The sequence below is a fragment of the Echiichthys vipera genome (genome assembly GCF_963691815.1).
Source record: "Echiichthys vipera genome assembly, chromosome: 11".
Lineage (NCBI taxonomy): Eukaryota > Metazoa > Chordata > Actinopteri > Perciformes > Trachinidae > Echiichthys > Echiichthys vipera.
Window position 1 is genome coordinate 11,017,125 of NC_139836.1, and position 18,587 is coordinate 11,035,711.

At 38.0% G+C, this 18,587-nt stretch overlaps 1 protein-coding gene across 1 annotated transcript in view; it reads left to right on the forward strand.

Annotated features, from left to right (window-relative positions):
- Nucleotides 1-2,913: 2,913 nt before the first annotated feature.
- wdr11 (WD repeat domain 11) overlaps nt 2,914-18,587 on the forward strand; it is a 57,240-nt gene continuing 41,566 nt past the window's right edge. The window contains 8 exon segments of the mRNA XM_083923208.1: nt 2,914-3,061; nt 4,750-4,861; nt 8,191-8,344; nt 8,609-8,782; nt 9,118-9,319; nt 14,665-14,830; nt 18,305-18,407; nt 18,554-18,579. Coding sequence (XP_083779334.1) covers nt 2,976-3,061; nt 4,750-4,861; nt 8,191-8,344; nt 8,609-8,782; nt 9,118-9,319; nt 14,665-14,830; nt 18,305-18,407; nt 18,554-18,579 — 1,023 coding nt within the window. The 5' untranslated portion in view covers nt 2,914-2,975.

Here is an 18,587-nt window from a genome sequence, read left to right on the forward strand (position 1 = left end):
ACAGCCCGCCTCCAACGATTATGATGAATGTGACAGGTTCTGTGCATGCATATTCAATGTGCAGAGAACCATAACCACAGGATGATTTTGACAAATGTGATCTTGAGTCAGCCAATTGTCAATTAACATGTAAATCAGAAAAGAGCTATAGGTGATTGTTATTTAAAACAATGCATAGCTAGACAAAAAATAATAATTTAGTCTGTCTGCCACAGAAGGGATATACGAAGACTAGAATTCCTTTCCCCAATACCTGGTTCGGTACAGTATATAGCCGACTTAATTCACTATTTAGAGAATCTTTCTCAAAAGTTCAATATGTTAAGATGAACACTTAAGATTATTGTTAAGTGATAAGCCCAGAGAGGCCTCGGTTAAAATTAAGATTAGAACAGCTAGGGGTGTTGTTGTTGTAATTTTTTTTATAAAACATTGCCAGGAATATGTAGTAATCGTTGTAAAGATGTCATTTTACCACATAATACAGTTTGTTAATGCAATGGGACAATTCAAATTTAGAATGGCAATGTTTTATGACAGCTCCCTGGAGAAAATAAAGCCTAAAATAATAATTTATCTTATTTTCTTACAGTATATAATGATAAACCCCATTAAACAGTGTTGCATATGCAACCAATGAACCATGAGTGAAGAAACTGTTAACCTGAACATTTTCTGATTGGAAAAGCATTTGACTCGCCATCCAACCAAATCTAAATCTCTAAATGTCCAAAGGCGTTATCAAATCCCATCAAGGATTTTTCTTTGGTGTGCCTCAAGGTCTTGGCGTCTTAATGTCGTATTTTGGGGGAAATTCTGACCATTAAAAAACAAAAAGTAGCGTAAGGTAAAAATGTTAAATTCAGGACCAAATCTGTGTAACAAATATAAACTCCAAAGAAATTGCTGTAACAACTTATGAGACACAATTGAGCATGGGAATGGTCATACTGCACATATAATGTTGTAAGCCCTTATTCACTTTCACAATTTATTTAAAAAAAAAATGTTTTATTAATTAATCAAATCTTTATTTCTGATTTACTACTAGAACAAGTTGACACACTGAGATGCATCTCAAATTAATCTTCAGGTTAACATCTTCACAGTTATGTTTAGTATTTCTATCTGGTAAATACTGTAGACTCCCTAAACGCCCCCTTCCTCACACCTCTAAATAAAAAGAAGAAGGGAGAATGGTATAGAGATGAACCGATCCAATCAGAAACCTTTACCTGGGCTGTGCGTATCGGCCAATACCCGATACCGATCCGATCCTACTGATAAGTAAATGAACCGTGTACCTTGCATCAGTGAAGGCATCAGGCTTGACATAAACATGTGGCCTTGTCAAAACAAGATCACAAATTAACACAGATATATATGTACTTGATATTATTTATTAACAAATAAAGTGTACATTAGCAGCAAAAAGAAATAAGTTCCATGTGAAGTGCACTGCGAACAGATATTTTAGAATGCAAGGCAAGGCAAGACAAGGTATCTTTATTTATATAGCGCATTTCATACCAAGGCAACTCAATGTGCTTGACATAAAGACAAAACATTTTCTAAAAACAATACAAAATATAGCAGCTGCCTGAAAACAAACAAACAATGACTTAATTAACTTGCTGTGTCTGATATTAATAAAAAAGAAATGACTGGATCAGAATGCTGGATTGGCCTCATTCATCCCAAATCCAATACAGCTAATTAGTCGATATTGGAGCCGATATATGATCCAGGTATCGGATCGCTGCATCTCTAGAATGGTAAGAGGTTAATGGAAAATCCTCCTTAAAGCCACTAAATTAATGTTCTGCAATTTGACATGTCTGCTTTATGCCATGTTTCTGTGATTCTGTAAATTTTCTTTGTTTTGCACCACAAGCTTTGCCTCATTTCACAAGAAGAGACTATCTCAAATTTGAAGGCAAACTTCTGCCAGGATGTCATATTCTGCCATATGAACAAAAGGCACAAGGTACTGTTTATAGTCTTGAGTGAAATTTGGTATATTTTTGCTGTTTATAATGTAAATAATTTAATTTTATTTGGCAGGACAAGCTTCTGATGTTGAGCAAATAGGGTCCAAAGTTAGACTGGAGAAATGCCAGGGATCATTTTGTGTTTGCATTAGAGATGTTAATGCACTGAAGTCAAACCTCAGAGTTCCATTCACTGCGGCTTCCAAGCCCACCAGACTAGAATAAATTTCCTGCAAGACCTGCTTGGATCAGCATACCCTCTATGAACTGTTTGGGGTATCTACATTTCAAACTCTTACGCACCCAGTGGGCATAAGTTCACCAGTGTCTAATGGTAATCTCACAGGGAGACAATTGTGAGGGAGAATTGGTTATCATTAGATATTTAACATTTATTAAGCTATTATACAATTTCAAATGAAGAGATGGACACCACTATTACTATTATATATTTGCTATTTGACTAAATAGGCAAATCATAAATCAGGACATAAAACTGTACTTTTAGAATTAAATGCGTTATATAATAGCGTATAGAGTGTTTGCCATATTTTACCAAACATTGGTTGAAGATAACACAATAACATTTCCAGTTTCTTATTTAAAATAGACCTGTACTTTTCTTAACCCTTAAAAAGGGACATTAAAAATATAAAAACCCAATCCCATTATTTTCCCTTTTACTATTAATAGTAAATTGATTTAACAAGTTATGATAACAATTCATTTTTTACAATAAAAACAACTGACATGTTGAGGTAATTATTATTTTTTCAGTTATATTTTGCTTTCTCAACGTACGGTCCGCACTAACGAGGTGTGGAACCTTCTTACGCTGGAATTTGTTCCCGGACGGCGTTCGATTTAGAAACACCGTTTTGCTTCCTGTTAGGATTTTTGACAGAGCCGAAGCACAGAAGCTAAATAATTCTAGCAGCTCACTGTCAACAAATGTTAATGTAACATAAATACTTATAAACAACAATGATTCCGTACACTGTCAACATCAAACTCGCGGCTCGGACGTTGACTGGCACTCTCAATTTGCAGAATAAAACCGCTGTAGATTGGTGAGTACAGCACCTCTGCCGTTAGCATCATTCTGTAGCTGGTCCATTGAGTCAAGGCGAGCGACTGACAGATGATGTTTACGAGCGGCTAATCACATCGTACACATGTGTTTCAGTTTATATGTCCCTTTCATTGCTGCCTGGGAAGATGGCAGTGATAACGGATGCTGATAATGTCGATTTTTCTAAACAAAACAAAACATGAAGGTTGGCCTATAGTGTGTCATGTGATGTGATGTGAGGTGATAGTTTGCTGGGCCTGATGCATTTTTAACCCTTATCTTCCCATAGTTTTCCAGCATAGACCGTGACTGCAGTGTGACTTCCTTTGAGATATTGCATGTCATAAACCTCCCTTAAAAATATATATATACCATGTTCACCAAGGTTTATTCCACATACATGAAGCTGGTTATGATTCATTGTGTTACATTTCGCAATTAACAACTGAGACCTCTCTCTGCAATAATAATCTTCAATAAAACACTTTCAGTGGAACTTTTCTGGATATTATTTATCTCAGACAATATGTGAATTATAAGGTAGTATTGCTTTTTTTTTTGTAAATAGTGTACTCTTCGCTTGCAGCTACTTTCCTGTTATCATTTCCCTTTTTTTGTTTATAGTCACACATTTCTCCAGTTGTTAATTGGTTGAATCAGCCATGATTTATTAATCTTTGTGCAAGAAACATATTTCATTCATACTGGAGTTATCGCTATGAACAGATTCTTCACAGGTATACTGTCAGACGGATAGCCAGTGGGTTCTGAGATTAACACTGGAGTGTCAAAATTCCTTGAAGTCCTGAGGAGGGAACACATCTTCCACATCCATATAGATCTGTTTGCAGAGAGTGAGACAGTACTAAATATGAGGGCTTATTTGGGGTTCACTTCCTGCAGAAGTACTCCAACTTCAGAGCTATTGAAGTTTTTGAATGCTTGGACTCTAGTGCTCCATCCTCTTTAGACTTTCTTTTGGGCATTTTAGATTTAATTCTCTAAGCTTTTCGTTTCCTTTTCTGTGGGTGCACAGTCTCATGCCCTTATATGTGGATTGGCAGTGCCTTTCCTGTATTGGCTAATCACAGACATAACTGTATCTGTTGGTATTGGTGTTTATGAGTACCTACCTTCAAAATTCTTCTGAGTAGAGAGTCAAAATGGGTGCACAATCCACATGATATATTTTCATTACATCGCAAAACATCACTATATCGGCTGCTATATCGGTAATCTGAGAATTCCCCCCTAAATCAGTGCTGTTATACGCCACAAAAATCCCATATCTTTAGGGGCCTAGTTTACACTACTAATTAGGATCGACTGGCATGTATGTATATTGTATATACTATATGTTGAATTTACATAGACAAGTGTATTCATCATTATAACAACACAGGTACGCACAATTCTGTGGATTATTAACATGTTATCAATCTGACGTAGAACCTTTGTAAAGAACAAATTTAAGAAAACAACATATGAAGAGATTGGGTTGTTTAAATTCAAGTTGAAATTTGCTATGTGTGGTCTTGTGCACTTGGCTCAAAGTCCCACCATCTCTTTTAATCTCTAGTGGAAAGAACGTTCAGCTCCCCCTCACACTCTGGTCTCATCATTGACTTTCCTCTTTTTCTGTGCCTCTCCTCTTCCTGTCACCTCTCTGTACTTCATTTACTATAGGGGTTGGCAGGGGCTGATAGCTCAGGGATGTCACTCCAGTATTCTCATCATTGATCCAAAGACTTCTCAGACCATCCAGGTGTTGGAGAAGCACAAAGCTAATGTGGTCAAGGTGAGTTTCCTCAGTAAACTTTCTTTTGTCTAATGAATTGTTTATATCTTCAAAGTAGGTCTGTGACTAACGATTATTTTCATTTTCGACTAATCTGTTGGTTATTTTCTAAATTAGAATATGAATTGTTTGGTGTATAAAATGGATCTCATAATCTCCCACAGCCCAAAGTGACTAGAAAGAAAACAAAATGGAATTTGATAGCCGTCAATGAGTTAAGCTGTTGGTGGGAAAAAACAAACAAACAAAAGGTCACAGAGTAGGACAACTTAGTGTAGAATATGGATACGTTTTTAGGGAGAAATTCTCCTTTGACACATTTATCTCCATTCTTTTTCCATCTATTTTGTTCTTTCTCAATCTGTTCATTGAATACCTGAGTCTTGACAGCAAATCCGTACCTGTTGCACTTACAGTCGGCATATATACAGTGGATATCAAAATTAGAGAACAACCAATAAATACTTGGTTTATTCTGAAATACTGTTATTTTTTATTGTCCAGAACTTGATAGAATATCCACTGTGGCTATACCACTGCTGTACTAGCATCATTTTTTTTTTTTAAATAACTAAGGCACTTTAACAAAAACTTAATTTTGTGAAACAATGAGCCAAATTTGGGAATAGTAACTATTGTATCATAAGAGAAGATTTCACCAATGTTTTCTTCTATAGGATTCAAAAATGAACAGGAAGTGTAGAGGCCACAGCTTTGAATGACTTCAGCACATCTGCGTCCACAGGACATCACTAGTTTCTCACTCTGCTCTGGTTTGATCTTGGTCTCTTCCACAGTTCACTAACTGTAGTGGGTTTCTTAGGCCTTACTTTGTTACCAATGATTTTCCAGAGATTCTTTATGGGGTTTAGATCTGGACTCTGGGCTGACCATTTCATTGTTACAATATTCTTAGCTTCAAGGAACTGCTAAGCCCGTTTTGCAGTGTGACAGTCTTGCATGAAAATTGCAGCTGATTGGGAGGCAATTGCAGTGAAGGAATTGCATGTCGCTGAAGGAGATTCACATTAACATTTGCATTCACCCTGCCATGTAGCTGTACAAGAGGCCCACTGAACTGGCGAGCAACTCCAGCTGCAGTGTTTAACCCATACCTCATTGAGAGTATTGGCATATTCCTTTGCTCTCGTGCACTTGTTTTACGTAGACCGGCCTGTTTGAGGGACTTAAATGAATTTGTGTCCTTGTAGAGTTTTAATACTCTTGAAATCACAGACTGTGTACGCCCAACCTCTCTCTGATGGCTGAGAGGGTCGTCCCTTTGGCCTTCATCTGGATAACCTGCAGTCGCGGGTTTCAGGCACATTAGAGCCGCTTGCCATCTTGCAAAGTAACCAGGAGAGCTGCAGATAAATAGGGTTTGTCCAACAATTAAGTAAATTGTCACCAGATGCCAGACTAACACCAATAACTGGGAGGTATCTAAGTGTTCTCTAATTTTGCTCACTATTTTTTTTCACAAAATTAAGGTTTTTGTTGAAGTGCCTTAGTTATTTAAAAAAAACATGCTAGGACAGCAGTGGTACAGCCACAGCTGACATTCCATCAAATTCTGGACTGTAAAATATAACAGCATTTCAGAACAAATCAAGTATTTATCAGTTGTTCTCTAATTTTGTTCTCCACTGTGTGTGCATTAAATATGGTTTTAAGTTTGAATGTTAAGTTTTAAATGTCTCTAGTGCACTTTCTTGCTGATTTTGTGATTTCACTGTGAAATACAAACGCATAGCGGCCAATGGAGTAATATTCCAGTATCGGCCATTAGTGTTAACATTGTCTAACCTTGAGCTAAGTTGATTTTGCCTCTCTCTGGCAGACACATTCAGCTCGGCATCACTGTGTAAGCCAACACTGGCAACTCTGATAAAGCTTGCTTCTGCATTGACTGATAGTGCTTTTGTGTGTGCTTGTGCGTGCGTGCATATGTGAGGCTGTGTGTGTGTGTGTTTGTTTGTGTGTGTGTGTGTGCGTGTGCATATATGTTTGTATGTTTTGAAGAAGGGTAAATAGTAGGCAATACATTCTACAGTGATTATCTGAGCCTGGGCTCAGTTCAAGGCTCTCATTCTTCACTCTAAAGCTCACTTTAATCTTGTAAAGCGGCGCAGCCACCACAGTGGACCATTCCTCACCACCCAGCCTGACTTGCCGAATAAAAAAAACAAAGAAGTAGGCACAGTAAAGAGCAAACCTATTCAGAAATGAATACACATACATAATCTATTATTTAAATGCCAACTTGTTCATAGAGTCATTTTCTTTCTTTTTTTTCATGTATTGAGCCGGCATTGTAATAATATGTGTTCTTTTTCTAACTTCGTTCGGTGTTTCACTATGGGAATCGCCTTGGTGTGACCAACTATGGAAGCTCCAATGACACAACGTCTGTCTGTGATTTATATTGATGGTAATTATTGGTTAAATCTGTAGAAACACTAATACAGAACAATACCTGTTCTGGATAGATAGAGAACCAAACCTAACCCATTCTACCACCACACCATACGCTCTTGTCAAATGTAACAATTTAAAGTTTCTTTTAATGTTAATAGTCAGTAGTCAATCAGTTACTTTTCAAAATCCACATGAACCACTCTTCAAACTGGCATCAATGAGACACTTCACTTCTAAAGCTAGTTCCTGCTACTCCCGTTATTAACTTAAATTAACCAAAACAATCTGTTAGCACTCATGTGATTCACTAGGGAGCCTGTTAACTGTAAAACAACATTATGTTCACTTCACTTGTCTATCCTTTGCTCTGCTCTCTGTATGCAGCCATATGCTCCATTTGTGGCTGCACACATGGAGCATATGGTTGCATACATGGAGCACCGCATCTTCTGTATAAGAGAGGTGGTAATTCCAATGGACACGCTCTGCTGCTCTGGATATTAATGTGTGCAATCTCAACAACGGGTGCTCATCAGCACCACTGCTGCAAAATGAATATATGAGAAACACTGATACGAATGTATTAAAATGTATTAAAAAGTTAAAAAAAGATCTGTTGGAAATATATTGATGTTTTTTGAGTCAACGTCATCGATTATGACGACTAATCAGGTATGTAATAAGTCAATTTCAGACTGTATGTGTAAATTGTTAATTCTTCTTTTTTCTCTTCTCAATGTGTTGTTTTTTTTTTGTTTTTTTTTCTCATCTTTGGATTACAAGTCTGAAATAAATGAATAATACAATACAATAAATTTAGCCTTTTCAGATGGTAAAATGTAGAAGTCATGCAATGTCTCTATAGCAATTGCCAGACACATAGCATAGCATATTTTTCTTCTGTTTGATAGGTGAAATGGTCCAGGGAAAACTACTACCACAACTTGAGCTCACCCTACTCTCTGCGGCTGGCCTCTGGAGATGCCTCGGGGAAGATCATAGTGTGGGATGTGGTCAGCGGTACTGCCCATTGTGAGATCCAGGAGCACTCCAAACCAATCCAGGGTAAGAGATCTCCCTGAACTCTGCCCCGACTCATGTAGGCTTGGATTGATTCTTTGTTCATCACTTCTGTACAGGAAGAGGATATCACCCTGGCAGCACTGCCAAGGAGAAAGTTACAACTGTTGCTCTGTTGTTGCTCTGTTGTTGCTCTATACTTGCTCTATACTTTATATGCTCTTACCAACATTCTCTGTCTTTCCTCCTTGAGCTTACTACGCCTCTATGCTCTTCATTCTCCTCTGTGTATTGCTCATTCTCTGCCAGACTTGGAGTGGTTATGGAATCAGGATGCATCTCATGATCTGCTGTTAGCCATCCACCCCCCCAACTACATCGTTCTGTGGAACGGAGACACAGGCACAAAGCTGTGGAAGAAGAGCTATGCTGAGAACATCCTCTCCTTTTCTTTCGACCCCTTTGACCCCTCCAACATGGCATGTAGGTGAACAACATGCTTTTCAAAAAAATCTGACTCAGACTTAGTTTAGTCACTGTTTTACTTTTTTGTTTTCTCGCCCACACATAAATGTCATGTCTCTATATGTCTTTATTGTAGCTTGAGGTCTTAGATGTACGGTTTGTTGAGCTCACAAATATCAGACAGACTGTGCTAGTTGTTAACATGTCATTTTTCATACGTCACTTTTTTTAAAAAGCACAGATAAAGGAAACTTGATATTTTCCCAAGTGACAGATGCTAAGTTGCTAACACAATACATGACAGCTGTGACAAGCATTATGCTTCTATAATGTTTTTTTGATCTACTTGGCAGTGCTGACAAGTGAAGGAATAGTCTTTATCACAGACTTTTCACACTCCAAACCACCAGGCAGCGCTGGCAAAAAGGTATACATCGCCAGCCCCCATGCAAGCCCTGCCCACACCAAGCCTGCCCCTGCCACTGCCCCAGCCACTACCGGCGCCAAGAAGGCCCTCAACAAGGTCAAAGTGCTCATCACCAATGAAAAACCCACGTAAGAGCCACCTCATTAGACTTGACTTCCATAACTGTGTTTTTTAATGTTCTAATCAATGTATTGCATGTTAAACAATTTTAAAAATCTGTCAGACTCTTGCCCATATATCATCTCTGTTCCAACAAGTTCATTGGCATAAGGCATCTTCAGCTACAAAGGGCCTTTCTGTGTCTTTCACCTGTAGTGAATAAGCACCTGTCAGCATGAGTTATGTCCTTTGTTGCTGGACAAAATATTCAGGCACTGAATTTTTTATTATTGTTTGTTTAATCAAGGTTTCCATTTTATAGATATCAGTGTAAAATACAAAGTAAATGCTTTTTTAAGTTTTGTTGAAATGCCAACTGTAAATTTAGCTACGTGAAGACTGTCTGCATGCAGCCCAAAAAAAAATGACTGCGCTGACGCATAGCAAGCCAAGTTGGTGGCGTATGCACCTCTAGCTGGTTTGCTGGTTTCCATGTGACCGGTTCAAGTCTGTGATTGCAGAATTTATATCTGAGTATAATCAGGCCTTAATTTGTTCTGGTCCTTCTCAAAGTGATTTGTGACAGCTTGTCTGTTTGGGAGGTATGACATATGACAAAAGACAAAACTATTTATCACACCTGATGGCTCTGATTGAGGGGTGTGTCAGAAATGATATGTCTGAAAGAGGATGTTCAAAACTGTCATTACAATTAGTCATAGGTTTGGTGAAAAATGCTTTATGACTTTTTAATACCACGACTCAAAAGTGACAAACAGGGACTTGCGTCAGTTAGGGAGCTAAGGTCTGTTTGAGGTATTGGCAGCTTACTGCCTGAGCGGTTGTGACTGTCAAACAGGCTTATTTATAGCAGCAGCACCCCGGCCTTTCTGTCCACCTACTCAACTAGCTCTAATAACAAACAGTCCATTAATCTTACTTGTCTTTATTCTCTCACTCGCCTCTCTCATGGTGTCCATTACAGTCTTTGTGTCTTCTGTTGGTACAGTATCTGACAGCTTTTCACTTTACCTTTCACATGGTGTGTAATTGCTCTGAGTACGCTTTCTGTCATTAATCTGCCTTAGTCTGTGTGTCAGTTTAAGGTGTTTATCATGTTCAGCGTTGCAGTTTCCTCTCTGGCTCTGTCTGCCAGTGGTTGATATGTGGTGGATTTAAACAACACTCGTGTTTCCCAGACTGTTATCAGAAACATGTTAAATACAGTTACTATATCATAAACATTAGTATCTCCTCAGGCATCTGTTAATCTGTATGTTAGCCAGCACAGATTTGGTACCTTATCACGATAATAGACTTTGGCTTCACACTCAAGCAAGTCTGTTTATAAACAAACACACATGGACACAAATTTCTTTTATTGTCAGAAATGAAATATATATACATTAATTATCACAAATCAATAACATTCCCGACTAAGTGGTTTCCCTGGTTACAGCACATTGAATTTAATAATACAGCATAAACTCATGTTGTTTTATTAAAGAAGTCAGTAAGTCAGTATTTTAATTATCACAAATCAATAAGATTTCCGAATAAGTGGTTTCCTTGGTTACAGCACATGAAATTTAATAATAGAGCATAAACTCATTCTCAGTAAGTCAGTATTTTGCCTTTTTTCAACAATTCACACATCACGAGTGGTTTTCAACACAGCAGGGCACAGTAAAATGACAGTTGTTGTGTCTTGTGCATACATTTGATAAACATTTGCTAACCACAACGCTAACCATTGTTTTTCCTGTGACTATGGTCAAACTGGCACGGTTCCAATTTTTTTTAAAGCTTTGCCGCTTCCTACAGCTGCTATCTGTTGCAGATAAAGATAAGGCTACTGTAATATAATTTATATTGTACTATTTGTAGAATTAGGGTCTAGTTGGGGCTGCATAGGATTATTTCTGACTTGTGTGGTCCAAACATTTTCAATAACTCCATATTGGATTAGTCTGCTGCCTACATGTATTTCTGTTGACATTACGGATGAGTCACGTTCTTTGAGAAAGCTGATTTGATAAAGAAAAGACTAACTCATTTAATCTGTTGAATCAATTTATTGAAACTGAGGATTTATTTATTTATTATTTTATTAGGGATATGACATCGTAGCATGACAACAGACATTCAAAGCTGGATTGTAAAACCTCAATAGAAGTTTCAGTTGTACAGCCTTACCTGTGACTGCTTCACAATAAAAAATAAAATACAATAAGTGTCAAACACTTTAAATGTGAATCAGCAGTTAGATGTTGCGTTTGCATTAGCACTGACTAATACAGGTCTTCTGATAAGGTGTAAAGAGTCAACACTAACCACTGAGTAAGTAACAAAAATCCTAGTAACATACATGAATCATTTCTATGAATCCATTCTGTGTGTGTGAAGGCAATTGAAACCAATGTAGGAATGACAGACTCTGCCTCTCCATCTTCAATTCTGTCTGTTTTTGATGTGAAGATTTATTAGAGTTTAGTTTCATCTTGTCTTTTTCTTTTTTGTCTCCACTGCTATTTCTAGCTGCTGATAGGCTTCTCTTTGCCAAGGCTGGGGGAGAGGGGCTCAGTTATCAAACTTAATCATGCACACATTTTGTGATTTGGTGCAAATCCAAGCCAAAGTCATGATTTATGCACCACTACTGTTGTATTAGTTTATTCTGTATTGTCTAGACTGCCTACGCTCAAGCCGAAGTGACTACATAATGTATAAACCCTGTATTTAATTTGAATGTCCTCTGGGTCCTTAATGTTTATTCAACATGATTGAACAATGGAAGCCGGGGAGTTCTCTGAAACTTCTGTCCTCTGAGGTTTCCTCCTCTGCTATCAAACACACCTTTTACAACTCACACACTGTGTGCGTGCGTGCGTGCGTGCGTGCGTGCGTGCGTGCGTGTGTGCGTGCATGCGTGCGTGCGTGCGGCAATGTATAACTATGTATGATCCACAGACTGCTGTAACATTCATGGCTTATTCACAGCAAAGGCAGAGAGATGTGAGGAGTGTGTGATGTTTTGGAAATTGTACAGCTGAATATTTTGTGAGGGGTTGGGGTTACAGGACTATTTCTTCTCTCGTTCAGTTTTTTTCTCTTTCTCTCTCTCTGAAGCTCTGTCACACAGAAGACACAGAAGTTTCTTTCACTGTTTCTTTCTGATGTTTCTTTTCTGGTGGCTCACACATTACAGCCACCTTTTCTGCCTTGCCTGACTTCAGTGGGCTGTTAACAGTGTGATTTAGCTTACCAACTCCTAAAAGTTCCCCTATTGAGTCCATTTGATGTGCTGCACTTTCCCCAAGATGATAATGATCTCCATTGTGTGATTAAGTTTGTCTCTCTTTTATTTGATCTCATGGTGACCTAGAGGAATGAAGTTGTAGGAATGAGTAATGGCTAGTGATCTGCTCATAAATTCTGTGAAAATCAGCCCTCTGTTCTTCTGGGGTTGTCGTGATACCAGAGTGTAAACACAGATACAATACTAGTGTAGAAAAACAAAACAAAAACATACTCAAAACCTTTCTTTCTTTTATTAAAAACGTGCACACTGGGCTGGTACAGAAATAGTGCTTAAACACATGCCAACACACAATTCCTTTTCCTCCTTGTGCAGCCTTGGATTGAAAATATGATTTTCTTTATTTATAGCTTCAGCACTTCCAATACTATCGATTGTGGACATTCCAAACATATTAGTAAGCATAAATAGTGCTGCCACTGACCACTATTTACATCGAATAATGGATTTGTCTAAATGAGTTTTATCCAAAAAATCAAATTGACCATTACATTTAGTAAATGTTATTCTGACAAACTGTTTTTAATTGTATGATGCAGCACAGTTTTACAATTTAATATGCAAAACTGTAGGTTTAAACTGACAACTGAAACATGATGAAAATAGATAGGCTAAAATAACAATAAGAGGGCTTTTATTTAGTTTTTGGTGAACCAAACCTAACCCATTCCACCATTTTATTTCTTAAATGTAACAATTTTAAGTTTATTTAAATGGTTTAATAATGAATCAATAACTTTTCAAAATCAACATGAACCACTACATGAAGCTGGTTCTTCTCTACAACTGTTATTAACTTCTCCCACTACCAGGCCTGTTAACCAGTACAAAGATCGTTATGTTCTGTCTGGAGCTGGCATGCAGCGGCATGACAACTAATCACGGCAGCCCTGAACATAAACAACTCTCTCCCAAATCCAAATGCTGAAGAGCTAAAACTAAAATCAAATGTGTGAAGTCATTAAGTATAAAGTGTAGAGCTTCTCCATAGACAATGAATAGTGAAAGATGTTCTAGAGGACACTGAGAGCACTCAAGGAAATGTTCTGAGTATATGGGTACATTTTCTGTTTCACATCTGACACTACAACACTACAATAGAATATAGCTCATTAGGGTATAAAAAGGAAAAACAAAACGCGTCTTTTATCCATTGACTCCGGAGCAGCTCAAGATTTTATACCTGATGACATCACATGTTTGAGAATATTGATCGAACTCTACTGGGCCATGGGAATAACATATTGGAATTAATTACCATCTCTTATTAATTGAGATGGTATCCCCCTTTAAAGTATTCATACTTTGTCAACCTCAGTTCCTTCTCGGATTGACTGCTAATGATTTGTGACTGCTTTGTTGTCATATGGAAACCTGGCTGCTGCCAAGGATGAAAGTGGTTGTAATTTGTTTCAACACATGAAAGAACGTGCAGCTAACAGGCTTAATATTTGTTAGGACATTCAATATAATGGATTTTTGACTGAGGGTGCCAATACCTGCTTAATTCATCAGCCTCCTATCTTTAGACTAAATTCACTTTTAAGTTCTCCCTCATGTTCCTGTGACTCATAGAGGCCACAGAAGTAATAACTAATTCATCCAGCCTTCTGTATGGGAAGACATGAATAAAAATCAAGTCGATCTTAGAAATGTTTTTATTAAACTTCTTTTAAGACTTTCTCATCCATCATCACATTGGTGTATTTGCATATTTCATATCCATGTGTTGTTGCAGGAGCAGCAGAGTCTCATTATGTCTTTGATGATGTGTCTGTTAAATAAGACTCCATTACATCCAGCTCAGCCCTTCATTCCTAGTAATTGAAAATGTACTTTTTGCCTCTTCAAACATGTCTTGTGTGGAGTATATTGTGTTTAAAACAACTATGCAAAACAGTGGCCACATTAAGGAACTTCATAAATCAATGTATCAATACATAGATAAATCTGCTTTAGACTTTTTATCCTACCCTTTTCCAGTTAAAATAACATGACACTGAAATTAATTTCCTTTTTTTACCTTGTGTGCATTCCTACTTTGTGGTATTGTAGTGCAGAGGCGGTGACGTTGAACGACTGTCTGCAGCTGTCCTATCTGCCATCCAAGAGGAACCACATGCTGCTGCTTTATCCCAGAGAGATCCTCATCCTAGACCTAGAGCTCAGCCAGACGGTGGGTGTGGTGGCCATCGAGCGCTCCGGGGTGCCCTTCGTTCAGGTGAGGCGCTGCATACATGCACAGCAAAATCTTTATAATGAGGATCTGGGTAAAGCTTGACGGAATCCAAGTTTGTGGGAATTGTAAGCCTACAAAGATTTGGCCTAGTTTTGTGTGGAACAAAGGTGCCTAATTTGCCACTTGCATGTATTCTTCAATGTTAGAATTCTGTCAGCTCTAACGAGTTGGGATGTGATGGAGAAACATCCCTGCTGTGCATTTGGAAGTTACATCCAAAGACAAAATGTTTGCACAGGCGTCTTAGTTCATCTTGAGATGAATGAAAGGATGGCTACGCTGTCTTGCTCTAACATGCTTCCTACATCACTCTCTTTCCCTCCCTCAAATGAACCCAGTGCAAAGTTTCTACATTTATTGCATTACTCGAAGGGCTCTCCCAAAACCTGTCTTTTTTATGGATGATTTTTCCATGAAGCCAATTCCCCTGCCATGAATGATAAAGTTCTCTACTTTTCTTCTTCCCTCTCAGCGCTCACCTCATCAAGGTCTGCCGACTGCATAGCAGGGCTGTGTATAAAAAATCTCACCGCCCGACATATCGTCTGACTTCTTGTTCTTTTTCTTTTGTCCAATTCAGCCCCCCTCTTATCTTTAGGTGCCAAGTCCCTTCTTTTGGATTCTGGATTTCTAATTTGAAATTGATGAAAGCTCTGGGGGTATTAGCTTTGTCACAGCTGCATAGCCAGTGATGGAACTGAAACTATTTCTTAATATTGCTCTGTTCACTCTGATTTCACTCCTACCCGTGTCTGTCTTTGAAGAAAATGACCATTTTGTTGGCTTAAGGTGTGTGTGGTGATTCTACTCTACACTGGAGATCAAAATTAGAGTACAAGTTATTAATTCTTGATTTATTCTGAAATACAGTTTTTTATTGTTCAAAATTTGATAGAATATCCGCTGTGGTCATAGCAATGAGGTCCATGTTTTTTTTAAATAACCAAGGCACTTCAACAAAAACCTCCAAATTGTGAGGAACTCGGAGTAGAGCCGCTGCTCCTTTGCGTTGAAAGGAGCCAGTTGAGGTGGTTCGAGCATCTGGTAAGGATGCCCCCTGGGCGCCTTCCTAGGGAGGTGTTCCAGGCACGTCCAGCTGGGAGGAGGCTAGTGGAAGACCCAGGACCAGGTGGAGAGATTCTTCACACTGGCCTGGGAACGCCTCAAGATCCCCCAGTTAGAGCTGGTTATTGTGGCCCGGGAAAGGGAAGTTTGGGGTCTCCTGCTAAAGCTGCTGCCCCCGCGACCCGACCCCGGATAAGCTGTTGAAGATGAGATGAGATGAGAGAAAATAAACGTATTTCAGAATAATTGAAGTATTTATAATTTTTTGTCTAATTTTGATATCCAGTGTATTTGGGCCATAATATGACCTTTGAAATAAATAACCTTGACATTTATGCCCATATGTACATGCACTGAGCAGTTTACTGCTCCTCAATTTATCACCACAGTCAGTTGACATTTTCTCTGTGTGTGAAATAATGTTCTTTTCTATATTTTATTGTACCGTTATAAATCATACTTATTTTGGATTGTCAATGATCTTGTTTTAATAAATGTACCCATGGTTAAACAGTACAAAGGTGGAGAACAAGCCTTTGTAGTCAAGGAGTAAGTCCTAAAGTCACAGTAGAGGGGTATTACTCAGCCAGCCGCGCAGGCTCTGTCCGGCCAACGCCTCCCTTTTCTAAGTGTTATAAAGTGCTTGTCACACAGCCAATTTGCATGACTGATGACATAGCTTCAGAAAGAGTCCAGGCTAGAGTGTAAAGCCAAGGGAATATAGACACATCTATTCCATAGACTGTCAGATTTGGCAGGTACGGTACACAATGTACACAAAGGTGCTTATTTATCAGGTACACGTTGAGTAGTTGTACATGTACTGAAGTTCATTGGCCAGGGATCTCAGTTTAAACATATTAAATAGTTGAACAACAAAAATTATGCCGAAAATTAAATTGAAAATGGAAAATGCCATATTGTTGCTAAACTGCAGGCCATAACTCCCCATTCAACTCAAAATCTGTTAAATAAAAAATGTATTATATATATTAATATAGTAAAATATACTGAGCATTGTAACTATTTTCACCTTAACCATGTAGTTTAGTGCTCTTTATCTTGTACACACAAGCATCTCAAAATGGATTGAGCCAGAATATTTGATCATCACAGGCTAAGTTTTGAACATAATGACATATTGTTTTTATTCCATGTAGAGCTGAAACATTAAACGGATTTGTCGATCAACAAACAATTAATTGGCACTGTTTTAACTTTTAAGTCCTGCAACAGAAGAGGTTTCATTTTAACTAATGACATGCTCTCTCTACATTATCCCGCTTATCACACAGCTACTTGCTAAAGTAGTCAATAATTTGACATAAACTACATGTATGGATTTAAAAAGATTTATTCCTTCTGCAAAAACAGTTCCCCTTAGATTCTATGGCTGGAACTGCATCCTCAGCAATGACAGAAGCACCTGTTTGAGGTTTTCTGCTCTGTCACCCTCAAAGTCTGTTGACATTTTATTTTCGATTATCCAGTCTTTAAACAATGCCAGAGCCATGTGTGTTCCGTTTAGTCTTTACTTCATGTTTGTCGATTTCTCTGTCATTCAGCTCTGTGTCTTCTAACCTATTGCTGCACTGTTTTCTTGTTCTTCTTTTCTTTTATGTACTGCAGACAGTCCATCTATCAACCATGAATTTAAACTTTCATGCTCTCAAAATAGCCCATATTGAAATGATTATCAGCAAGACTAACGGAAAACAGCAACAGCTGACATTACATTTACTGGACTTCTTTCTGTGTATTAATGGAGATGGTCCTCCAGAACCTGGTTCTTAGCAACGGTCTGTTTTACATGGTAACAGAACATAGATTGCCATGTAATAATATTCTGATATTATGTTATTGTTATTATTGTAAATTGAATTTCTAGGTTTTGGACTGTTGTTTGGACAAAAGAAGCAAGTTGAAGACTTCATGTTGTACAATAGGAAATTATGATGATATTTCTGTATACATATATATGTATATACACTGTATATACATATATATGTATATACACTGTATATACATATATATGTATATACAATGTATATACATATATATGTATATACACTGTATATACATATATACATATGTATGTATACATATATGTATGTATACATATATGTATGATGACTAACTATTCGAAGTTTATACTGACATAAGGGCTTATAGCTTGATTCAGCTAAGCTTTTGTTTATGTCTGTATTTGTACTAAATTACAAAATGACACATATAGTACACATTTATGAATATGTCACAGATTTCCCATTCAGCTTGACACATTGATGCAAGCAGCACCTGTGCATTATTAAGCCTCTAAAAAACAGTGGTGATTTGCTCATGAACACGCACACTATCATCACCTGTTTTCCTAACTGTCTCTGTGTTCAGGTGATTCCCTGCGCTCAGCGGGACGCCCTCTACTGTCTCCATGAGAACGGGTGTATCACCCTCCGAGTGTGTCGCTCCACTACCACTCAAGAGGAAGCAGCAGGTATGGAACCTCACACACACACGCACACGCACAAATACACACACACATATAGCATAATGCTAGCTGTATTGTACTCATTTACAGACCCATCTCACTCCTATGGTATCCCCAGTCATCATCTATTCAGCCCACTGCACTGAAATCAGAGCCTGTAGCCTTCCTTTATGATCCAGTGGGTGT